The following is a 25,893-nucleotide window of genomic DNA, read 5'->3' on the forward strand; positions in this document are numbered from 1 at the left end:
TTCTTCTTCTTCTTCTTCTTCTTCTTCTTCTTCTTCTTCTTCTTCTTCTTCTTCTTCTTCTTCTTCTTCTTCTTCTTCTTCTTCCTCTGTATAGTCCTAGCTATCCTGGAACTCACTCTGTAGACCAGGCTGGTCTTGAACTCAGAAATCTGCCTGCCTCTGCCTCCCAAGTGCTGGGATTAAAGGCATGTGCCACCCAACACTACCTGACACACTATCCAACAGAGAAGCTTCTTTTCTCAGTGAATAAAGAGTCAATTGAGAGAAATAAAGATGGCCAAACTGCAGAGAAGAAGATATGGAGTGCTCTGCTCTAAACAAGACATCTATATTACCTGCCCCACTCATGGTTCTGGGAACATCACAGAGGGAAAGCAGAAAGAATGCAAGTGTCAGAGGATGGGAGGGAGTATTGTGAATAACTATCTTCTGGACATGACATAGCTATTAGAATCATTAATTCACAGTAACTCTCATTACCTTCACAGAATCTACAGAATATCAAACCATCATGATCTCAGTATGGATGGAGTAGATGATCTCCAGGCTCCACCCACTTATTGAGGAGCTATTGTCAGTGGATGGTTTCTTGGGAGGGAGAATCATTCTGTATTGAGGATGTAGCCATTGCTAGGTTACCCATATTCCAGTAGATAGATGCATGTTCATGAGCATATGGACAGCTCTATCTGGACATATTGCTTATCAAAACATGAAAAGAAATGAAGCTGGAAGGGATTTTATGGAATAGGAAGATTTTGGAGAAGTTTAAGAGGAAATAATGGGGTAAATATGTGCCTTAGTCACTGTCATATTGTTAAGATACACCATGACCAAGGCAATGCTTGAAAGAAAGAATTTTCCTGGGGGCTTACAGTTTTCAGTTCCTTACAGTTTTCCTTATAGTTTCAGAGGTTTAGAACATTATCATCATGGTCAGGAGCATGGTGGTATGCAGGCAGATATTGGAGCAGTAGCTGAGAGTTGCAACTTGATCAAGAGTGAGTAGGCAGCTGGTGTGGGCCTCTGAAGCCTCAGTGACATATTTCCTTCAAAAAGTCCACACTTCATGATCCGTATAATCCTTTCAAATAATACCACTGCCTGGTGACTATGCATTAAAACATATGAGCTTATGGGGACCATTCTTGTTCAAACTACCACTAATGATCATATTTTATTGTATACATGTATGAAATTCTTATAAACAAAGGAAAACATAAAAATATTCAAGGAAATGGTTTGTTTTTTTGATGTCAATAAACCTTTTAAAGTTAAAACTGATGAACATTTTGTAGGGGTGTAGGAGGAGGAGGATGCTTATGTACAGTTGATGGGAATGTGAAGTCCTATAGCTACTTGAAGCTCTTACACGGAATACTGGTTTAATCCCTACCATCTGTGTGGTAGTTTACAAGTATTTATCATTCTAGTTTCAGAGGATCTTATACTGTTTTCTGGGTTCTGCACACACTAGGAACCTAAGTAGTGCACTATATACATACAAATTTTCATGCACATAAAAAATAGATAAATATTTTTAAAAATTACTATAGCCAACATAGAAAACAATAAAAACCAAAATATAAAAGCTAAGCAATCAGCACAATTCATCCTTGATCTACCCCTGGACACATATCTAAGGGATGAGCTCCATGTGTCAGGAGAAAGTTTAATGCAAACAGTATTCTCAGTTCATGATAGTTATGTCATAGAACCAACCAAGAAGTTCATTGACACATGGATAAATGAAGGAGATGTGATAATGGATTACTATCCAGCTAAAAGGAGGCTTGTTGCTCTGGCATTGGTAAAGTAGATGAAACTGGAAGGAACTGTGTTAAGTAAAATAAGCCAGGTATAGGAACCCAAGCATTTTGTGATTTTGCTAACTTGGAAAATGGATGACACAGAAGCAGAGATTGGATCGGTGATCGCTAGAAGCAGGACCCGGTGGGGGAGTAACACAACAGGGATTAAATAAGAGACACCCCCTACACAAATGGATTTGACATCCTATAGCCTAGAGTCTACCAGAATTTGCGATCTGTTTCAAACTCACTAGGAGGGGATAAAAAGTTGAAGAATACACAAACAGTAATGCTTGAGATGAAAATGCTAATTAATAAGAAACTCTAAGAAAAATCTAACTACCATATGTCAATGATGCTAATAAAAATAAATTGGTTAAGTTCAGTAGCTGAATCTCAGAAGAGCACTAAAAAATCACATAATATTCAGTCAGTGTCATTACAGATTTAGTTTTCAATGCCCCCAACTGCTTAGCACTGCTCATTAATCTCTATGCCTCTAGTCAACTCTTGTTCTATTTTTCCATAAATATTATAAATTTTCACCTCTCTCCCAACATCATATCTCAACACTACTCCCTCACTTGTAGCAGATAAGATTGACTTCTGGATTCCCTAAAATATAGTCACAAGGACAGAATGGAGTTCTATATGGTTATACCATCCAGTGACAGCCTAACTAGTAGTGTCTACACAATGACCCTCTGATATCCTCCAAGTGATACACTTAATCAGAACATATCCCTGATTGCCAAGCCCCCATGGCTTTATAGAGATAGTCAAGAAATGAGTTACCCTAATTTCTTCCTGTTCCTAGTCTCTAATTATCTGCATCTCTCTCCAAGTTGCACATGTCAACCCATGGACCAGTTGTAGCCTTATGTTTGCCCCCTATGCCTTATGACATTGGCAGCTGATTCTCAATTTTTCCATAGACAAGCTATTCATTTAGCCTTAAGTATACGATCTCACCAGCCCCATTGTATTAAGCATTTCCTATCACTGCTGTGAATTTAAGGCCTTGTTTCAGAAGCCCTCCATCCCTTATAATCCATGCATGCTGCTTGTAGCTCCATGCTGTCATGGGATTTGGAATATGGCAGTGCCAACTAAATATATATTAGATAGACGAGAAGGGGAAAAGAGTCTCTAAAATGGGGGACAATATAGAGGAGAAAGCTCTGTATGGCATGAGGCAGGCAATGGTTCATTGATGATGAGGCAAGGAAGAATGATGCGACAGGAGAGATCAGCAAGGCTGGCTCCACCCTCTGACCTACTCCCTCTGTGTGATCTGGGTCTCTCTAGATTAGAGCTTTGGACTTTCTATACTTTCAGGCTTTCATGAGATATAGCTGCCAAGATAACGGGCGGTAAACCATCACAGAGCAGCCACTCAGCCAGGTTGGACTTTTCAATGTGATCACTGTTATTTCTTAGCTCAGACCTGGTTGATGGTGATTTGTCACTTGTTCTGTTTTTAACATTTTGGTGGTGTGGAGGACCGAACACAGGGTCGCCTACGTACAAGGCTTTTCTTTCTTTTCTTATTTTGGCCCTACATTGAACCAAGCCTTTCCTGTTTGGAGGAATCTTCGGAAGCAGGCAATTAGCACACTCATTCAGAGACATGTTGCTCCTGGTCCCCACTGTAGAGAGTCTCAGAACTGGTCTGATCTGGGCAGGGAGGAAACACAGAAGGGCCCGCACATGGCTGGGGTTTTGGTGGGAAGGGTGAAGAGTTGAGTCCTCTTTCTCATCAAGTCATTTTCTCATCTCCATGTGGAAACAGCCTTCCCAACATGCTCTGCAGGAAGGAAGATGTGCACTGGAACTATTTGCCAGGATGATATTGCTGAGAGCTGAGTTTCCTGCAGTGGTACTAAGGCTTTCTCATTAAAATCAGACTTTGAGATCTTTTTGTCAGCCCAGAGGATTGTCTTAGGACACAATCACATCTGAATTATTCAATTTATGCAGCTATGGGATGATTCTACAAACTTAGGCATTCTCTGTGGGCACCATTCCCTGCTGAAAAAGCAGAGCCCTACTCAGACTGAAGTGTGAACATCAAAAGCCTTTTCTAGAATGCAGTAGCTCTGTAATCTAGGATGGGCAGAGGTCACTCCAGGATCATGCCTGGATTTTTAAAACACCATTAAAAATTTATATATTTTTTATTCTTGAGAATTTTATACATGCATATAATAAACTTGATCATTATCTACCCCCATTTTTCTCCTCTAATTTCCTCTGTATCACTTTCAACATGTCTACCTTCCAACTTGATGTCTTTGTGACAACCCACAATATCCGAGTAGCACTGCCCACGTGTGTGTGGAATTTTTAGAAGAAACTTGGGAAGATGGGAAACAGAAGCCAGATTCAGGTTCCGAGATCAGAGGAAGAGGGAGCAAAAGGAGCATCTGGCCTGGGCCTTTAGGCCCTCCAGAGTCATGTACCTTTTCCTCCACATCTGCAGCAGTCTGCTTGGTGACCTCCAGGTTCTCCACCAAGGCTGTTTCTCCCAGGAAGTTCCCCGAGGCTGAAGAGAGGCGAGATAACAGGTTGTCCTCTAAGGTTTTGAGGGTGATTTTGAACCCGTTCTGCTGCTTTGTGAGATCGGACTGTAAAACATCAAGCAAGAAGTCAGGTAGAGATGCCACAACATCGTACTCTAGGACAGACTTGAATAAATAAGTATTGGAAGGGGCAGGGTCTCTCCCTGCAGAGACAATGTACCAAGGGTACAACAGCAGAATGCTTTTGACTCTGAGCAGAAGTGAGAAGGTGAGTGGGATCCCAGCTGTGGTTGTGTGGTGGCTGCCATGATTCTGGGAGTGAAAATGCAAGTGGTCTAGCCTGAAACCATGGTTAAAGTTTCAGCTGAGTTGAACTTGCCTAGATCTATTCATGTCACTGTTCTCCAAACAGCAGCCTATGAGTAATTACAATGTAGTCAGTATTAGAAGTAACCTAGAGGTGATTGGAAGCATTTGAGAGGATGTGGGCATGTGCTATGCAAGCAGATTTTCTACATAAAAGACTGGACCATCAGCAGTTTGGTATCTGAGAGGCTCCAGGATACAACTCCCCACAGATTTAGAATGGAGATCATGGGCTGGATTATGCTCTTTCCATGCCAGTAATCTGTGGCTCCTGGTCCTTACACTTACTGTGCTATGCTTAATACAGTGCTGAGGTCACTAAAAAGAACCTGTGAGCAGAGAGTAGAGTAACGGTTTCATCCTCCAAAGAGTTCTGTCTCCTGCTCTGCTGGCATTAGGTGAACGGTAAAGAAGTACTTAAAAGACACACTCATGTGGCTCGTGCAGTTCTAACAAGGTCCTCACCTGTGGCCAGGGTAGGCTTGGAATCCTGGCAACTCGCAGGTCCTCTTTGCTTTGTGATAGTTAGGCTGGGTATCCTAAAGCACTGAGCACTCTTTATTTATTCACTGGCAGACAGGAGTTAGCTCCAGATAGCCCTAGCATCTATGACCTGTGAAACCTTTTGATCTCAGTCAAACAACAACAACAACAATAACAACAACAACAACAACTTACATATTAGGGCTTTCAGCTATGCCATTCTCCCTCATTCTCTCTCTCTCTCTCTCTCTCTCTCTCTGACTTATTAATCATGTATGTTACTTATTATGTGTATATGGTCTATATATACACATGTATGAAGGTGATCAAGGAGACTAGAAAGTGTCAAATCTCCTGGGACTGGCGCTATAGATGGTTACGAGCTGTCTCACATGGGTGCTGGAGACACATCTTGGATCCTTTACAAGAGAAGAGGCATTATTAACTACTGAGTCATCGCTCCAACCCCTGTTCATTCTCTTAAAAACACAGATGTTAGTCCAGCCTGAGGGTAGAACTGGCTATTTCCTTTTGGGAACACTGTACCTAGAGACTTTCAAATTACTTAGGAATTAGCTCAAAGGCCAGTACCACGTAGAAACTTTCTGATGACTACTACTTAAATTAGTTCCCTTAAACTGTATCTCTTGCATGAATGCATGAACACACACACACACACACACACACACACACAGATAATTATGAGTTTGAGGCCAGCTTGGCCCTGTAGCTTTCTATATTACCTAGTTTCATTTCCTGAAAATTTTTATTAGTAGCTAAAATGACATTATTTCTCGGGTTTTATTTCTCCTTCCTGTGTTACCCTTTACTTGGCTGTAAGCTCTGTAGACAGCTGTATGATCTTCCTTGGGCTCTGTTGGGTTTTCACACTCTAATCTTGTTTGTTGTGGACTTGGGCTCCGGAGTGTGTCTTAAATAGTATACGATGGTCTGGGGAGAGTTCTAGGGAGCCTTGGACTCAATCTCACATATGCTGTGCAAGGTTGGTGAGTGGGGTCCTCTTGGCCTATATTATCTAATCTAATTACATCTAAAGAAAGGAAGGAAAGCATGCTCATGAGATGGACTAAACTGTGTTCCCACAAAGGATTTATATGCTAAGACCAACCTTCCCATTGACTGTATAGGAAAGTACTCAGGTGTCATGGAAGGGAGCCCTTGATAGATGGATGGGATTAATGTTCCTAGAAGAAACATAAGAGAGGGGCTCCTAGATCTATACATGTACAAGAGTTTATGTGAGCAGGCAGCTGCCAGTAAACCAAAAAAAAAAAAAAAAAAAAAGAAGCCTCATAAAGAACCAGCAATATGGTCTCTAGCTCCCAGCCTTTAGAAATGATAGGACCCAGGTGCTTGCCTTTTATACTGCCTGCCATGTACCATAAACTGGCTAATACACAACCCCTGCAAAGATGACCCTGTTTCAAAGATGACCATGCATATTTTAATCCTACTTGGCTTTGGATGGCTCCACGTGAGTAGTGAGATCAGACATTCTCATATAAGAGCCCCAAACCAGGCCCTGCTCTTGGGAACAGCAATGTCACCTCTCCCAGCTTTCCCGCTTCTGTTCTTCAGCTAAGCACATTCTTCCTTTCCCAACTGGGTATTCCCAGGTGACTAGGTAGGGTTGGAACTCAACCAATGTCTTGAAGAACCCACTCAACTGGATTCCAGGAGAAACTTGCCCACTCCTGTTCCCCTAGTGGCTACACTGTAGGACCCAGTGCAGGGCACCCCCTTCATTCCTTCCTTAGTGAATCTCTGACATGCCTTCAGCTGTTCCAGGTCTGGTCTCTCCATGCTGACCACAGCAGCCAGCAGCTGGTCCTCCAGGCCATCCCTGGTCACTGTGAAGTTGATCAGGGTAGCCTGAGCCTGCAGTTCAGGCTGGTAGTGAGGGTTGGCCAGCTTGGTATGAAGGATGAGCCGGAACTTGGGGTTGAATTCACACTCCTTGTCTCCAATCTTGATAAATCTGGAACACAAAGGGTCAGATGAAGGAGGGGTGCCTTTAGGTAGATTTAGATTGTTTTTAAAGAGGAACACAGTCAATAGTATTATCATATTCTCACGGATTTTTCCTAATTATGTCTAACAACTTCCTAGGACCCTACTTTCCCTTAATGTCGGGAGCAGGTTGGAAGGATTAAGTTTTGTCTCATGCTTCATTTTATAGTGTGAAACTTTAGGCAGAGCGGTTCCCACTGTCAGTATAGACTCGGATACTATGAAAATGTCCCAGCAGATGGCAGCACAGAATATGGCAGAAGGGGCATCTGTTTGCAGTTGGCAGGAAGATCTTCCTAGGCATGCTAGAGGGCTTCCTTTTTCTGGGCTAGAAAGGGAATGACTTTGATGGGTGAAAATAACTAAACACAGAAGCAGGTTTAACTTGAAACATAGAAGGGTAACTTGGGGACTCTGCACCCAGTAAGGCTCTTGCTAAGCCTTGGACATGGTTTCTCTCCAAAAATCCATGTACTAGAAGCCTGGTCTTCCATATGATAGAATGGTTGTATACAGGCATGTGTGTGTGTGTGTGTGTGTGTGTGTGTGTGTGTATCTGAGAGGTGGGGTCTGGTGGAAGGAAATTGTAAGGGTTAATGCTGTCTCTTTAGAGGGAGTTGGGTCTAGCAGGAGTAGATTAGATTCTGAAAGACTAAGTGTGGACCCTCCACAATCTCTTGCTTTCTGTCCCATCATGTTAACAACCCATACCCACCTACCACGGACTCCCACCACAATGCTATCTGCCAGTTTATGATATCGCAAAACAACTCTTATTGGATCCAGTTGCTCAACCTTGGGCTTTCTGTTTCTAAAACTGTGAACTACACATATGAATTTTCTTAAGAAAATACCTAGCCTTGAGTCTTTTGTTACAGCAACAGAAAACAGGTAAGAATGGCCCCAGAATTAATCGCACCTTCATGTTAATTAGCATGTCTATTATATGAGGTGGAAGCCCTTCTACTTCCTCCCATTTTCTCATTTATATAAACTTCCTCTCTCTACCCTGTACCTGCTAAGCCTTCAGTCACAAATTGACTGGGAGTCGTGTTCTGAGCCTAATATATTTGGCTTGAATAAACTGTCTTTCTTAGAAGTCTGTTGGTTTTGTCCATTTTTCCTTAAGGCTGCCCTCAAATTGTGCATTGTAGCCATTAGAAACAGGGCAAGGAGTTGCAGGCTTCTAGAATCCAAGGGCAATGACATGCCCTGCTGCTAGTGGAGAGGAAGGCAGGCCAGCTGCAGGGAACTCCTTGACCTGAGCCCAGGGGAAAAGGTTCTAGAAGTGAGCTCTCCATAGCTCTAACCAGAGCAGTGGACCCACTCAGAGTACAGGGCACCTGTGCAGCCAAGTCTCACCGGCCTTTCTTAATGACTTCTCTCCCAAGCAGAGGTCCCAGGACGGGATCAATGGACTCTTCAAGGTTCTCAATCAGTACCACATCTCCAGCTTCCAGGGCTCGCTCTATGGTCTGAAGGCAGCTGAGGAGCAAGGTAGGCAGTGTGAGTCCATACCAATGCATGGATCTGAGGCCATTTAACAAGTCCACTGTGCCTCTGAGGGAAGTGCAGTGCTGGGCAGGGAGGTGTAGCTTCCAGAAATGTCTTCAGCTGCTATGTTTTTCTCTACTTAAAATGACATTTATGCTTTTTTTAAAATTTTTAGGAGTGGATATGACAAAATAAAAAGGAATATGAAAATTAACCATAAACCCTCTGTCTGTTATTTACAATTGACTGTTTACTGTAGACATCTGCTTATTTGGCTGGCCCTTTAGTACTGGGTGGTGGTGGGGGTTGGCTTGGGGCCCCATAGGAAACAAACCCAACAAGTGCTCAATTTAAAACTACTGGTTAAGTAAAAATGGCTATAGCCAATCTCTGGAGGGGTTAGAGGTAGGTGGTTTTGGAGTTATATGGTTGGGGGTTTCAGAGAATGGGAAGGAGAGAGAGAAAAGGAAAGAGGGAGAGAGGGAGAGGGAGAGGGAGAGGGAGAGGGAGAGGGAGAGGGAGAGGGAGAGGAAGGAGGAGGAGGAGGAGAAAGAGGAGGAAGAAGAGGAGAAGGAAGCCATGAGAGGAGACGAAGGCACATGACCAGGAGAAACAGCAAGTATTTTGTATACACTGCTGGGGAAGTAGGCAGGCCAGCAGTTAGAAAAGCAGATTAGGGGCTACCCCCCCACCCTGCCCCCAGTAACTGTCAAAGACAAATAAAGTAACCATAGTCTGAGTGCCATTCATTCATCAGCTAGACAGGGAAAGCATTAAATGGTTCAACTACACGCTTACATGACAAGGTGTCACGTGTGCATATACTCTGCAGCCATCCTTCCATATATTATTATTTATAATACTTGATTCAGTGAAATGAAGTGGTGGTTGCATAGGATTAACAATGGGGGTGGTGTGCCTGCACATGCTTCGTACAGACACAATTGTTCCCAAGTATTTCGGACACAGGGTTGGCTCTTTGTGCAACCTGTAGGTATGAAGAGCTGACCACATCACGTTTTCAATTTTAGTTTTTGTGTTATTGGATTCATATGGCGCTTTTGCTTTATAACCTAGTTTTTTTATATATAAAATATAAACATTTCCCCAAGACACTGAATATTCTTCCAAAGTAATTTTTTACACATGTAAAATAAGACATTTATTATACTTAAGAACAGATTTTTATCTATTTTATGAAAACTTTAAAATGGCACATGGTGTATCCCTTTAGCTCACAGTACAAGCTGGTATACTGCTGCTAGTTAACCCACAAATAGCTGTTTTTAAGTTTTACTTTGGGAGTCCTAGGAAATATATACTATTTATTCTTTAAAGTTTGTTTTTTTATTAGATTTTTCTTTATTTACATTTCAAATGTTAACCCCTTTCCTAGTTTCCCCTCTGAAAATCCCCTATCCCCTCTCCCCTCCCCCTGCTCCCCAACCCACCCACTCCCATTCCTGGTCCTGGCCTTCCCCTATACTGGGCATAAAACCTTCACAGAACCTAGGGCCTCTCCTCCCATAGATGACCAACTAGGCCATCCTCTGCTACATATACAGCTAGAGCCACAAGTTCNACCATGTGTTTTCTTTGATTGGTGGTTTAGTTCCAAGGAGCTCTGGGGGTACTGGTTAGTTCATATTGATGTTCCTCCTATGGGGCTTCAGACCTCTTCAGCTCCTTGGGTGCTTTCTCTGGCTCCTTCATTGGGGACCTTGTGCTCTGTCCAGTGGAGGATTTATTACTTGTTCAGCATGTTCTGCATGCTTTTGTGTGACTGAAGGCTGTAAGAAGAGGAATCAGAACCCTTGGTACTAGGGTTCCAGATGGTTCCTGAGATGTCACTGTTCTCTTCTTTTATGGACACTCTTCTACGCTAATCCCTTCCTGGAGCTGCTGCCAGAACTCAGTTTCTTCCCATCCATTCCCCAGGGTATGGAAGCATTTTGCAGTCACTCTGGGGCAAAAAACCAGCTTTGCTCTGGCCATTTTTCATTTTCAATGACACAACCTTACCTTGTGACTTCTCATTTATCACTGCCAGTCCCATTTGTGGGCAAGGGCTTCCCTTCTGTGATCTTTCCCTAAGGCCACATGATATCGTCTGGTCTACTCATTTCCTCCTGAAAATTGTTTTTGCCAGGCAGGTCCTTGGGAACTTTCTTTTGTCCATTTATGGCCCTCATGCTTTGTATTCTCTGATGCAGTGAATGTGGAGTGATAAGTGTCAGTCAGATGGCCTTCACTGATGTCATGATGAGCCTGCTGGTGCAGGTCTAACATCATGAGAATAGTCATATTGTAGAGGGGGAACAAGCTGGCAGCAAAACTGAAGAGCCCATGAACCAGGCCAAACAGAGTTAATCTAATTTAGTGACCAGGTTTCCCTCCTCCCTCAAGAGCAGGTCCTGACTTCTGCTCGCCTACATTTAATGTGCCATCAGGCCTTATCTGGATTAAGGAAAAAATGTCTATTTTGGCACATGGGTACAGTCCATCAGGGGAAGTCTGGAGTGAGGACCCTGAGGCAGCTGCTTAAGTTCCATTTATAGCCTCAAACGTGAGGGACTAGACTGTTCTTTGTGCTCACCTAGTGTCTCAGTCAATGATATTGCTGTGAAGAGACAGCAGCTTTTATAAAGGAAAGCATTTAATTTTGGCTGCTTTGGAGTTCAGAGGTTTAGTCCATTGTTATCATGATGGGAAGTATGGTGGCTTGAATATGCTTGGCCCATGGAATAACACTATTAGGAGGAGTGGTGTTGTTGGAGTAGGTGTGGCTTTGTTGGAGGAAGTATGTCACTGTGGGTGTGGGCTCTGAGACCCTCCTCCTAGCTCCCCGGAAGTCAGTCTTCTCCTGTTTGCCTTCTGATCAAGATGTAGAACTCTACTCAGCTATTAAAAACAGTGAATATATGTAATTCTTAGGCAAATGAATATATTTGGAGGATATCATCCTGAGTGAGGTAACTCAATCACAAAAGAAGTCACTTGATATGCACTCACTGATAAGTGGATATTAGCACAGAAACTTAGAATACCCAAGATACAATTTGCAAAACACAAGAAAATCAAGAAGAAGGAAGACCAACTCGTGGATACCTCATTCCTCCTTAGAATAAGGAACAAAATACCCATGGAAGGAGTTACAGAGACAGTTTGGAGCTGAGATGAAAGGATGGACCATCCAGAGACTGCCCCACCCGGGGATCCATCCCATAATCAGCCATCAAACGCAGACACTATTGCATGTGTCAGCAAGATTTTGCTGAAAGGACCCTGATATAGCTGTCTTGTGTGAGGCTATATGCCAGTGCCTGGCAAATACAGAAGTGGATGCTCACAGTCATCTATTGGATGGAACACAGGGTCCCCAATGGAGGAGCTAGAGAAAGTACCCAAGGAGCTGAAGGGGTCTGCAACCCCATAGGTGGAACAACAATATGAACTAACCAGTACCCCCCAGAGCTTGTGTCTCTAGCTGCATATGTAGCAGAAGATGGCCTAGTTGGCCATCGTTGGAAAGAGAGGCCCCTTGGTCTTGCAAACTTTATATGCCCCTGTACAGGGGAATGCCAGGGCCAAGAAGTGGGAGTGGGTGGGTAGGGGAGCAGGGCGGCGGGGAGGATATAGGGGATTTTCGGAATAGCATTTGAAATGTAAATGAAGAAAATATCTAATAAAAAATTGAAAAAAAAAAAGATATAGAACTCTTAGTTCTTCACATGCCATGCCCACCTGGATGCTGCCACGCTCTAGCCTTCATGATAATAGAATGACTCTCTGAACCTGTAAGCCAGCCCCAATTAAATGTTGTCCTTTATAAGAGTTGCTTGCTTTGGTCATGGTGTCTCATCACAGCAATGAAAACCCAATCTATGCAGACACACATGGTGCTGGAGAGCTAACTGAAAGTTCTACATCTAGATAGGCAGGCAGCAGAAAGCATAAATGACAACGGACCTTGTTTGAGCTTCTTAAAGCTCAAAGTCCACACTCAATGACACCCTTCCTCCAACAAGGCCACACCCACTCCCACAAAGCCACACTTCCTAATAGTGCCACTCCCTATGAGCCTATGGGGGACATTTTCATTCAAACTACCACAGAAGCTTTCTCCTTTTTATATAGTTTGGGATCCAAGCCTAGGGAATAGTGCCACCCATTTTAGGGAGGGGGGGTCTTCCCACTTCAATTAACCCAATCAAGGGCTGGAAGCTAACCTAGACAATACAATTCCCAACAAGCATCCCAGAGGCTTAACTCCTAGGTGGTTCTGAAACTGTCTATTTGCTAACCAATAACTGTCAAAGAGATGAACACCAGAGATGGTGACAATATATGTCCAGATAAGATGAGAAGGTACAGCACCCTTTTAACTGGCATGTAGTAGTTGTATGTCCTTGTGAGGTATAGAGTGATAATTTGATATATGTATCCCTTATACAGTGGTCAGGGTAGCAGTGTTTCTGCTTTCTTAAACATTTACTGTTTCTCTGTGTTGGACCTTTGAATTTTTCTCTTCCTATGAAATGTATAATAAATTATGAACTATAGTCATCCTATTGACAGTGCATGATTTCTAATGAGAAAGAGCACAGAGCTGGTACCCAACTCTCTTGCTTTAATACTTCTTAACCTGAGAAGGAAACCTGCAAGAAATCAGGATGGTTACCTGATGGAGAGTTCAGAAGAGGAAAAATAAGCCACCAGGGCTTATGTTTGCTCCACACAATGTTTTCTTCTTATACAAAAGGCAACAGTGGCCACTTGTGTGACCAGCCACTTACCCCTTTTGGCCAATCTGAGTGACCCGGAGTTCTTCTCCATATTTGTTCTTGATCCATTTAATGCCTTGCAGTTGAGGGTCGACCATGAGAGGCCAGCGCTCACAGTTGATGAGGATGGTAGCATTCTCCATGGACATGCGGTCAGCAGGGAGACCCTCATTCTGCCAGGCAGCCACTTCAGCATCATCGGTTAGCATCCTCAGGGGGTCCAGAGTTGGGGTGGTTGGAATTGGAACCTGATGAAGAGGTGACACTCTGAATGGAAAACTATCTCTGTGGGGGAGAATCCATAGTGTCTCATTGCATAATATAATGCCTTTAAAAGCAAGACCAACATCCTCCTGATGTGGGTGGGCTTACTTGGCTATGTTACTGTTGCTGAAACCACCCTGAAGGATGAACAATAGAAATTTTCCCTGTGACCAATTCTTTGTTCTTTAGTATATTCATTTAAGTCACATTCTTTTATATGTTGTTTATGTCTTTAAAATAATTAATTATTGCGTGTACATGCATGTATATGTATGTGGGTGGGCGTGCACATGATATGGAATGTGTGTCATCATCAGAGTATAATTTGGGTGAATAAGTTTTCTCCCTTTACTATGGGTCTCTATGATCTGTCTCATGTAGTTAGGTTTGGAGACTGAGCTATCTTGCCAACCTGATTATTTCTATAATGTCCAAAACCATATGAGCATTTACTTCTCTGTCATTTTCCGATTTCTCAAGTCAGTTTTCTGGTGACAGTACCAGCTCACATAGACCACTCTCTCCACTCATCTATTTTACCAGCTTGTAAAAGGCTAGGGAAGTTTCCTTTCCCCTAACCCAATCTTCCCTCCTCAAGACTGCTCACAACACCCCCTCCCCCAAAAGCAAGCATACCTTGAGTACATCCTCAGCCCCAAGAACTCCTCCCACATCACTCTATGTACTCTCAGGGCTGAAGAACCCTTTCTGTTTTTCTATTTTGGCCTCTCTCAGCTCACCTAATTCTAGTATAAACAATCTTTTTCATTGACTTATGAACTTTTAAAAGGAGGTAAACTTTACACAATGTAAAATGAACTACTGTAAGGTGTGCAGGTTGGTGGGGGATAGTACAGTCACAGGGCTATGCAGCTTTCAACTTGGTCCATTTACTCTCAGGTATTTTCATGGCCCCAAAGGACGTTTTGGGCTCATTAAACAATCCCTCCCTGTGTCTCTCTACTGCAAGCTCCTGGCAATTACTAATATGCTTTCTGTCTCTATAGATTTTCTTACTTTGGATATTTAATAAAAATGGAATCATACAATATGTGACCTTTTGTGTCTGGCCACTTTCATTTAGAATAATGGTTTTAAGGTTTAGACTTAACACCATTTAAACTCTTTGATTCAACTCCCTTTGTAGTTTGTTTTGCCTGGGTAACTCAGGGAAACTATTTAAACCATCTCCTTTTCCTTTAGGCATGTTCAAGTGGTGGCCCTTTGGCCACATGATATCCAGGATAGCTTTGAATGTGTCCTTCCAAAAATCATCAACTTACTTAAATTATGATGTCATTTGCATGAGTTTTTTTCAACTCAATTAAATAAATCTAGAGTATGAAGTTTATAGGTGAGAATATCATGCTACTATGTCAAAGGTTAAATGAGTTTAAATGAAGGAAACAGATAGTCCATGATACAGCATCAAACTCATATTCTCTCTCTCTCCTTCCCTCCATCCCTCTCTTTCTCTCTCTTCCCCCCTTCTTTCTACCTCTTTCTCTCTCATCATTGAATATGCTTGGGCCAGGGAGTGGCACTATTTGGAAGTGTGGCCTTGTTGGAATAGGTATGCCACTGTGGGTGTGGGCTTTAAAACCTTGGAAGCCAGTCTTCTCCTAGCAGCCTTCAGATGAAGATGTAGAACTCTCAGCTCCTCCTGTACCATGCCTTCCTGGATGCCACCATGCTCCCACCTTGATGATAATGAACTGAACCTCTGAACCTGTAAGCCAGCCCCAATTAAATATTGCCCTTATAAGAGTTGCTGTAGTCTTGATGTCTCTTCATAGCAATGAAACCCTAAGACACATACTCTACTCTTTCATTCTCCTCCTTCCCTACAACATTTTTACTGTGTTGCTCATGCTGAGCTTGAACTCAAAATCCTCTCATCTTAGCCTCCTAACTATTGTAATTACATATATGTCACATATGTATAAGATACTCTACCAAGCTTAAAACTTATTTCTGATCTGGGATTCATAGACTTTGTGAGACTACTTTATGTGGTTTGAATGCAGTCCCCAAAACTTAGGTGTTAAAAATTTAATCACTAGTGAACAGGCCACTGTGGCTCTGTCCTGTACACGGCTCCCAATGATATCATGGGAGTGAATTAGTTCCTGTGACAGTAGGTCACAGATGTGAATTTGACCCCACCTATCTCCTTGGCTCTCACTCTCTTGCTCTCTTGTCTACTGGCATACAATGTCAACATACTGAGGTCTGCAGCAGACTTACTAGGCTGCTGCATCATGAGCCAAGTAAACATCAGGTCTTTATTGATTTCCTGCTTTCCAGCACTTTGTTATAGCACCCCAAAACAGGCTAAGGCACTCCCAAAGGAGCCTGTGACACAAAATACTTATGAGTCTCAAACAAACCCAATCCCTCTATGCTGCTAAGGGCCATTCATCATCTATGATTGACAGTTCTTCCTCCATGAGTTCATTATGAATGAAATCACAGCTCAACTAGTGCTGTTAGCTCAAAGATTTAACACAACTAGTGCGACTAGTTACTGCTGAACTAGTATCTGTGCCATTCCTAGAACTGTAACCATTTTAAACCAGTCCATCAAAATTATCAAGTGGGCAGAATTTTATGAGCAGATCTGGGAAAACTTGGCTATCACTATATAAAATGCAGTTTGCATTCTCGGGCGATAATCATGAATGGAGTTTGGGATACACTCAGGGTACCATATGAATTGTGCTCACTCTTCCTGCTGAGGAAGTCTGTGGACCTAAGTACCTCCATTGGACTGTGAATGTACTTAAGCCCTCCTGGCCTGGGATATCTTTTGCATTCCATTGACAGGGCATGTTTGGGGAACTAATGAGCCTAAGTGGTAAGACTATACCAAGGGCATGTTGCATGCATGTTCCTAAATGCCTGCTGCTCAGGTTGGAGTGGCAGTACATAGACAAGTACAGGAAGGTTTGGGTTACTATGTTCATATGATCTCAGTGACACACATAGGACAAATTCAGGCCTTACGTACTTTCAGTTGTCTCAGATAGGGTTTCCAGGTCCCATCCATGAGGCTCTTTCGGTACTTTTTGGTAAAGAAGCCCAAGTAGGAGATGAAAGCTGTAGTAAGTAGAATGTCGCCACATAACGTACTTTCCTGCTGTCTGAAGTTCTGCACAGCCTCTGCCCACCTTACATTCTCAGATGCAAGGCCTCCAACCTACCATTTAAAAGGCAGAAAGGAGAGAGAAGCATCAGATGGAGCCCACAGAGCTGGGTACTTAGTCTAGGAGGTTACATGCCATGTGTCCACGAGAGGAAGTCTCAGTAATCATTGTGCATTCTTTTCCATCCCGCAGCCCTGCCAATCAGCCATGTTCTGGCTGCCAGAGCCAGGTGGCCCCAGCACACAAGCCCCTGCTCTGTGTCGTGCATTGCAAGGGCTGTGGAATGAGAACAGGCTCTGAATGCAGGCTGCAGCGGTCTGCCTGTTCTACATGTGGAAACAGCTATATCAACTCTATGGGATGCCGTGAAACGGGCTCATGTATGTTTCCACTCAGCACAGTCCTGGTCTGTAAGACATGTTTGAAAACTAGCCTTTTCTTCTTTCTCCTCCCTAAGGGCTGGATATATGAAAATAAAATCAAGTTCAGGTGCCTTAAAAAGTTTCCCAGTAGATGGAAAGATGGGGGTGAATCAAAGGAGCGATAGAAGGTGTATACAAGTGAGTGCATACAAAATACCAGGGACTACAGAACACATCTCAACTGGCCTGGCTCATATTTGGGAGACATCTCTCTTGGGAGTAGAATATCATATATTGTTAGGGCTGGCAGAGGCAGACAGGACTAGCCAACCTGACAAAGCCCTGTCATGTTAAACTAGAACAGTGAAGTCCAAGTTTCTCTACAGAATCTCTGTTGGTAGAGCCAGAAATGGCTACGGTGCCTGTACATCCATACACCCAGTCCCACAGCCTTCCATGGAAATATTTATGGAGGAGTCCACAGCAATGGAGAAGGCTGTGCTGAGTTTTGAAAGCCAAGTAAAGAGCTAGATGGGAGGCTGACCAGCCAGACCTGGCTGATTTCTTGCATATCTGAGAAGTGCCTTCTCCAAACCAAAACATTTGATAAAATTGATCATCTGATGGCTACATAGCAGCTTGTCCTACCTGTAGCTGGGGAGACACATTGTTTGCCTGTCCTTGCATCTAAGCTGATAATATGCTTTGAGACTGTGTAGGTCTATGTACACAACCTGCTATCCTACTATGTGTACGTGCTCAGCCTGTTTAACTCTAACCTAATCTGCCTTTATGAGAACAATGTAACCAGCCTTACTGTGCTTTGCCCTTCTTATGGAATCAGCTCTTACAACCTGAGCTAACAAAAGCTTTGATCTTAAATTTGTACTCCCATGCCCCTGACTCAGAATAAAGTGTGTGTGTGTTGTAGTAATTATTTCCCGAAAGCAGCCAACAGATTGAAAACAACCTTAAAACAAATATCCCATAAATCATAAATATTGGAAACAACATGCTGATATTAGCTGATATATCTGTGAGGTTTTGGGAGATATTCTGGGTCAGTCATGGTCAGTAATATAACCTCTTTCTGGTAAAATTTTATTAAAGATTTCTGCTGAAAAATATCCCTTGTCCCTTTCCCATACCATTGATTTCTGTTCTGTTCAGTAGACAAGGAGCAAAGTCCTTTGTTAAGGACAGACAACATGAGCAGACCAGATAAATACAACAGACAGGCCATAGACCAGAAAGTTGAGACAGGGAAGACATAGAGGTAGAAGAGAGGAATCCTACTTATCTCATTCTTGGTCTAAACTGCTCCAAGAGGAACCTTCCTATCTTTTATTTCTATTTTCTATGTCTTAATGCAACATCATCACACACAACAACTGGAAAACATGTGGATTAACATCGTCACCAAACAATGGCTCAGTCCAGTGGTGGCTACTACACATGGCTCCTTAAAGGAAATATGGCTGTAGCTGGAATAAGCGAGGATAGTAATTGGTTATATTTCCCTACTTTGGTGAAGGTGGTGCTGCAAGACTTGAGGCTAAAGAGAAATCACTCTCAGTAGAAGCTGATCTCTAGTCTTCCATGCTGGGGGTGCTAGAAATGCAAGCCATGAGGAATTTTAAAAGGCCACAGATTCTGTAACCTCTCATTCAAAGTTAGGTATGGTGGTTCTCATCTGTAATCTCAAGACTCAGGAAGCCAAGGCAGGAGGATTATCTAGACTACAAGGTGAGAGTTCATCTCAAAACAAAACAAAACAGACACAAGACAGAAGTTATAGTTGTCTATCTCCACATGACTATGGGCATGGGAACACATAATTCAGGATTAAAGCTTTGCACTAGCTTAGGTTGTAAAAGCTGATTATATAAGAAAGGTAAGGCATGGTAAGGCTGGTTATATTGTTCTCATAAAGGCAGGCTAGAGTTAAATAGGCCAAGCACATAGTAGGATTGCAGGTTGTCTATTTCAAAAGTAATAGTGGTCTCTTTGTAGACACCTGAATTTGTAACTATTTTGATGGACTAAGGGCAGAAGTGATTGGCACTGTGCTAGATTTTGGTTTCAGGTTTTATGAGAGTGATATATGTCTCTTGAAAAGCTGGCTTGTAGAGTCCTGCCTAGTGTACACTTTAGTAGAATCATCAGAGATGTTCCACCCTATCTGATGACACTACCAGAGAGATTTCAGAAAGAGAGAGAGAGAGAGAGAGAGAGAGAGAGAGAGAGAGAGAGAGAGCGCTCTGAGTCCACTCTACTAGTCTTACCTGTTAAAGTATCTATCAGGTGAAGGAAGTTATTCTGGACTCTTCAACCCAGCCCAGCCCCAGGCCCAAGTAACACTACATTCCTCAGGCATGGAGACAACACAGAAAGCTAAATTCTACTCAAATCCCTGCCCCCTGTGGTATTTTGTTTTCTAAAACAGTTCCTATGAAACAAGAAGGGAAATCTTAGTCTTATAAACATAGTGTGTATTGTAACCCTCCAACACTGGGTAAAAAATTCAGGAGACATGCAATACCACTTAACCCCTTTTGTATCCTTCCCTGGTCCTCCCCCCATCAGTATCAGCTCTCTCCTACCCCGCCCAAGCACAGCATATATACACTTTCTTCTTGGATAATTTGGGGAGGGGTGTTGTTATATAGCAACAGATGCCCTGAAAGAAACACCTTTGTTCTAACATTCAGACTTATTTTCTCAGGAGGGCCAATTTCCCTTTGTGTCTGCATGAGTGTGTATGAATAAGGTCACGTTGAGATATGCTAGGGTCAATCATTCCTTTCTGCTTCTTAGTCCCTAATCTTGCACGTGGATACAAACTCTAGGATTGACCTACAATATGATAGCTCCTCTGGCCCATGTATATCAGAGAAGCATGGCCACTACTATGCCAGCTGTCTTGTAGATCCAGGGTACCCTTCAGTCTAACTATCACCTTCTGACATCAGCTTTGAACAGAGAAGACTTGAGTACCCACATGTCACAGGTCACAGTCCCAGCCTCTCCCCACATTTTAATATACTCTCCCTCCCACGGGTGAGTCAAAGCTGCGCTGCCCCGCACTGAGCTCATCTATTCACACCTCTGAGGCACTTGACAAGCACCGCTAATGTAATTAGAGTTCACACTCACCAGACGGTTTGCAAGCGAAATGGTGCCTGCGGTCAGTTCGGCTTCTTGCTGACACTTGAGCTTCTCTGCTGTTGCTTTCTCAAACTTGGTGGTGAGCTTCGCCAGGTTTTCATTAAGGTGCTGTTGAGGACGGGACACAGAGCCAGTCAGTAATTTCAAGCTACCTCTCGCCCATCTGAGACAAAGCTTCATGGCGAGAGGACAGAGAAGGAAATGCTGGGTAGGGAAAGGCTAAACGACTAAGGATATTGAGGAAGGGGGAGCAAAGGAAGCCCGGTGAGGGGGTGATCACAGGGAGTGCCCAGAGACAACCTCAGCTTCTTCCTGCAGGGGGAGCACAAGATGGAAGCCTAGAGAAGTTTAATCAAAGCTGAGCACTTGGACTTGTGTATAGGCAATGAGGTGAGACAAGCATGCAGCAGAGGAATGGGGTGGGAGTCCCACCTCTTCTTGTGATGGAGGTGGAGAGGGTTTCAGTGAATTTCCAAAGCACAGCTGTTGCTGTTGGAGGCAAAAGTGCATCCAAGCTGGAGAAACTAGAATAGGATTACAGCCCCCAGGGTGGGCTTGGGAGTGCCACTGACACGATGTGCCAGATGAGGCTGGGCTGGCTGCCTTCTGCTCAAACTATTACTTATCCCTCATCAATTTTACTCCAGCATCAGGAAGGGCAGGGTGTTTCTTTAGAAAAGTCATAGCTTCAAAAAATTTCCCTCAAATTTATCAAGAATTAGGTCACCTTAATGTCACCTTTAGAGTGTACATTCACCTAGGCAAACACACAGAGAAGCACAGCCAGATACTTCTGCACACATCCTGTCTCTGCACAGTAACTGAAGTCCGGACTGCTTTGTGGGCTCTTGCTATGGTGTAAGATATATAGATGGTTTCTGAGCTTACTCAACAGAACACTTTCAAAAGCAGGGGCCAAGTCATAGGATTAACAACAGCAGACTGAGCACACCCATCACCTTTTCTTCCCAAGCTATCACTAAAGTGACTAGGAAGCAATTACACCAGGCATAAGCTCTGTGCACTCTGTGAGTCAATGGTCATTATTCAGGAGTGAGATGGTTCACTAGGATGATGGAAGGCCATGATAATGGAGGTGTGGGATGGCTGGAGAAGGGCAGAGGAGGCTGTGGCTCCCATAGGTCACCAGGGGTAGTATCTATCTGTACAGTCTTCCAGTAACTGGGGATTTTGGAAGTGTGACACGGTGGGTAGCAAACAGGAGTCTATTAACACCCCAAGGAGTATCTCTGCCCATAGGTATAATTCAGCATCACCATGAAAGAGAGAGAGCCTCTAGTAGTTAGGGTGCATCCAGCACAGATCATCTAATCTTAGAAGTGAATCCTATCAGCTAGAGATGCCTTTATCTGCAGAGATAATACCAGCTTTTTAAAAAAGGTTTTCTTTAAATTGTTGACAGTTTCTGACTTAGGCACAGTGTATTGTGAATCATATTATTTCTACCCCACTATTCTCTCTTATCTTCCTGTTCTCACTAGCCCCTCTTCCCTCCTAACCCCACCTCTAGCTTTCATATCTCTGTAGTTTTTTCCACAGGTGATCCCAGATGCCATATGTTCATTACTACAGTGGCTGTGGCATCTTCTTAGTTTCTTCCAAGACACAACAGACAGAAGATGTTGTCAAAAGCCTAGATTAAGGTAAGCAGTGGCAGGAAGAAGAGATGAGACTCTCAATAGCAGCAAGAACAGCACTAAAGACCTCGTAACCAGTTCTCAGTCAGGTCCAAGATGGTTTAGCTATGACATGAGAACAGAATTTTATTAAACGGAGGAGAGAACAAAACTACTACTGGGAATCACCATCATTTTACTGTTAATGTAGTGACTTGAGTATGGGTAATAAAGATGACCTTAGGAACTATGCAAAGCTTCAGAAATCTCCCAGAAAGCCTGTAGAAACAAAGAGTGACAAAAGATGAAGGAAACAGAGGAGGTTCAACACCCAATCTACCTGTATTACAGAAGATAAGATTTCAAAGAAAATGGAAGAGAGATTGCCAAGGAATAAAACAAAAATATGTCCGAGTTGAAGACTGTAGGTCTCCATGCCAGCATGAATAATATAAAAGACGTGGGTATTAAAAACAGGCAACATGAAAAAGATGGAGCTGTATTTGAGGAGGAAGGGTTTAAGAGAAGATACAAATTGGGAGGTGGACAGGGAAGACAAGAAGGTGGGGTAGGGCTTATCTCAAGCTAAGGAGGTACGGAAATCTACTAGGTTCCAAGCTTATTAAATCTATAGTTAAGAGAGTTTGGAAGGAGATATCCTGCATTGGGTAAATAATGCTCCTCTCAGAAACCATCGGTGAAAAGTGAAAATCTAAGTGCCAAGGCATGGATGCCTCCTAAAAGCCATTGGTCAGGGAGGCCCCAGGAGCCATCCAAAACAATGCAGGCTATTGCCATTCCTCTCCATTGTACACCAGACCTAGATGGTAATACCCTATTGCTGAAGATACCATAAACTTTGGTTTTAGGATAAGGAGGATCAAGCTAGGACTGGAAGCTTCCCTGCTGGCTAGCTTTCACAGTTCTGGAAGGTGTCAAGCAGGCTGCTGGGAGGGAAAAGTCATTAATATCCTTATCCAGCTGCCTTCAAACTACAACCTGCCAAATAAAATGTGACTACTGGTGCAATAATGGCATGACTGCTACTGGTGTGTGTGTGTGCATGTGTGTGTGTGTGTGTGTGTGTGTGTAACCAGCTACCTTCTGATTGGATTGGAGGCTTGCTTCACAGGAGGGAACTCATACTGTAAACCTAGCCAAAATTCCATGATCTGGGGAGACCACAGGCTCTGGGTCAGGGAACCTACTGCTGTTGTTGTGCTAAATGGACATGTCGAGCCATCTTCTAAATATTTATACTTATGGGTTATGCTGCTGTCAGCCTTGGTCAGAGAAGCTTCTTTTTGTGGTGGGTGGTGATCAGCACAGAGATTCTTAACTGCTCAAAGCACTGAAAGTTAACCTAAAAGAGACATTGACAGGACTTCCTCTGGGACTCAGAGAACATTGCAGAAGTTTCTCCTCTCTCTCTCTCTCTCTCTCTCTCTCTCTCTCTCTCTCTCTCTCTCTCCCTTCCCCTCCCCCTCTCCCTCTCCCTCTCCTCCCTCTCCTCCCCTCCCCCTCCCCCCCTTTGTTGATGTAGGAGAACATAAAAGCTAGAAGATGGGCAATTGTGCCATGACATACTGTTTTCTGGACATGATATAGTTGTTCAACTCAAACTCGTAGCACTTGTGGTTATTGCACAAGACTGTCTTAGACTGAACTTGTCATCATTTCACTATGGATAAGAGGAGTTGGTGAGGCTCCACCTTTCTCCGAGGGTCTATTGGCAGTTAATAGTTCTGGGGGAAGGGGTTTCATTTTCGTCAATGATATAGCTGCTGTAGATAAGTAAATAACCCTATCTATGCTCATGCAATCAACCCTAGTTATACACACACACACACACAAAAGCATGCACACACTGAAGCAGGAACAGGGAGTATGAGTTTCAGTGGGAAAGGAAAGTTCAGAGATATCAATAAGACATGTGTGAAAATGACCAAGATTTATCACATACGTGCATGAAATTGTCAATACATAATAAATAATGAAAGCTAAATACATCAGTGCAGAGTATCAGGTACTGTGAATAATAAAGTCAAAGGGCTTCTGGAAAGGTGAGCAGGATTCTGGCAGCTAAATTGCTCAGCATTTCAAAGAAGAGAAATGAGCAATTCAGATTTTGATACTCTACAAAGTCCTAATTTCTTGTTAGCAAAATAAAGACATTCCCAGACTGTAACTGTCCTAAAAATTTACTTCTCACTTAACACAGCACTTTCCTGAGAAAGTGACTTGAGGAGAGGCTACAGCAAAAATAAAATGATAAGCCAAGAAAGGAGGTAGTCTGGGGTACAGACAACATTGAATTCAGCCCAAGAAATGAATCAGCCATTCTTATTTATCCTCAACACTGACTAAAGCTCTGAACTTGAGACAATGGAGAAAGATATTAAAGATAATGACTTGATGAGGATGGTGAATGGAGAATGGATGAATAATGGAGGCTACACAAAAGGAAATAATGGATGAAAATGAATAAAGAAAGATAGAAGCTGCATGGAGGGAAAAACTGTAAAAAAAAAAAAATTAAGTTAGGACCTAGAGAAAGGTCTCAGTGTTAAGAGCACTTGTTGCCAATATGGTGACCCAAGATTCATTTTCTACATGATGGCTCATAGCTAGCTGTAGCTCCAGTTATAGGGGATTTGACACCCTCTTCTGGTCCCTGAGGACAAAGGGAACATGTGTAGTGTATATATATATATATATATATATATATATATATATATATATATACACTACATGCATGTATGCATATATATATGCAAACACTCACAACACATAAAATAAAAATATTTTTAAAAAAGAGAATATACCAAACATTGGACAGAGCTTAGAGACACTTATGGAAGAGTTGGAGGAAGGACTGAGGGCCCTAAATGGGTAGAAACTCAGTTGAAAGTCCAATTGCCAACTAACCTGGATACTCTTAGGGGCTCTTAGAGACTGAGCCACTAAGCAAAAAGCATACATGGAATGGTCCTAGGCCTTTGTACATATCTAACGGATGTATAGTTTGGTTTTCATGTGAGTCCTGAACAACTTCAAGGGGGGCTATCCCTGAAGCTGTTACATATCTGTGGAATCCATTCACCTAACTTAGCTCTCTTGTCTGGCCTCAGTGGGAGAGAATGCACTCAGCCTTGCATAGATTTAATGTGCCAGGGTAGGGGGATACCCATGGGATGAGAGGATGGGATCCATCCTCTCAGAGGAGTGGAGGATGAGGGATGGGGGAGGGATTATGGGAGGGGGACTGGGAGAGTATAGCATTTGGACTGTATAGTGGAGAGAGAGAGAGAGAGAGAGAGAGAGAGAGAGAGAGAGAGAGAGAGAGAGAGAGAGAGAGAGAGAGAGAGAGAGAGAGAGAGAGAATGAATATAATTATAGTGTATCACTTAGACCTGCTGGGAACAATAAAGACATCCACATAATATAAATGGAAGTCATTGATTTTTATAAAATTTCACAAATCAGTCTATGGACAGAGACACTTAGTTTTGGTTACAGAAGCCAATGAAGATAGTTTTGGCTACAACAATCATAAAACAGGAATAATGTTGTGAGGTCAGAATTTGGGAGATAGGAAGATGAGAGAAGAGCAGAAGTTAGGGATGATTGACAGTTTCATCCTGAAAGAGAAGGCTTCCAGGAAGCCACTTCCATGCAACAAAGCAAGAAACAAAGATGGTGTCCTCTAAAACTGGTTGCCATAAGTTTTTGTAGTGGCTATTCTTGGTTGTCAACTTGACTATATTTGGAATGAACTACAATCCAGAATTGGAAGGCTCACCAGTGACCCTTATCTGGAGGCTT

General features: G+C 42.9%; 1 protein-coding gene across 1 annotated transcript in view; it reads right to left on the minus strand.

Annotated features, from left to right (window-relative positions):
• Positions 1–25,893, minus strand: part of Dnah9 (dynein axonemal heavy chain 9) — a 333,710-nt gene that overhangs the window by 59,090 nt on the left and 248,727 nt on the right. The window contains exons 51-56 of the mRNA XM_021178488.1: positions 20,420–20,539; positions 16,766–16,954; positions 13,504–13,739; positions 8,576–8,698; positions 6,977–7,181; positions 4,274–4,438 (exon numbers count right to left, since the gene is read on the minus strand). Coding sequence (XP_021034147.1) covers positions 4,274–4,438; positions 6,977–7,181; positions 8,576–8,698; positions 13,504–13,739; positions 16,766–16,954; positions 20,420–20,539 — 1,038 coding nt within the window. The remainder of the gene's footprint in view (positions 1–4,273; positions 4,439–6,976; positions 7,182–8,575; positions 8,699–13,503; positions 13,740–16,765; positions 16,955–20,419; positions 20,540–25,893) is intronic.

The sequence above is a fragment of the Mus caroli genome, chromosome 11 (assembly GCF_900094665.2).
Source record: "Mus caroli chromosome 11, CAROLI_EIJ_v1.1, whole genome shotgun sequence".
Taxonomy (NCBI): Eukaryota; Metazoa; Chordata; class Mammalia; order Rodentia; family Muridae; genus Mus; species Mus caroli.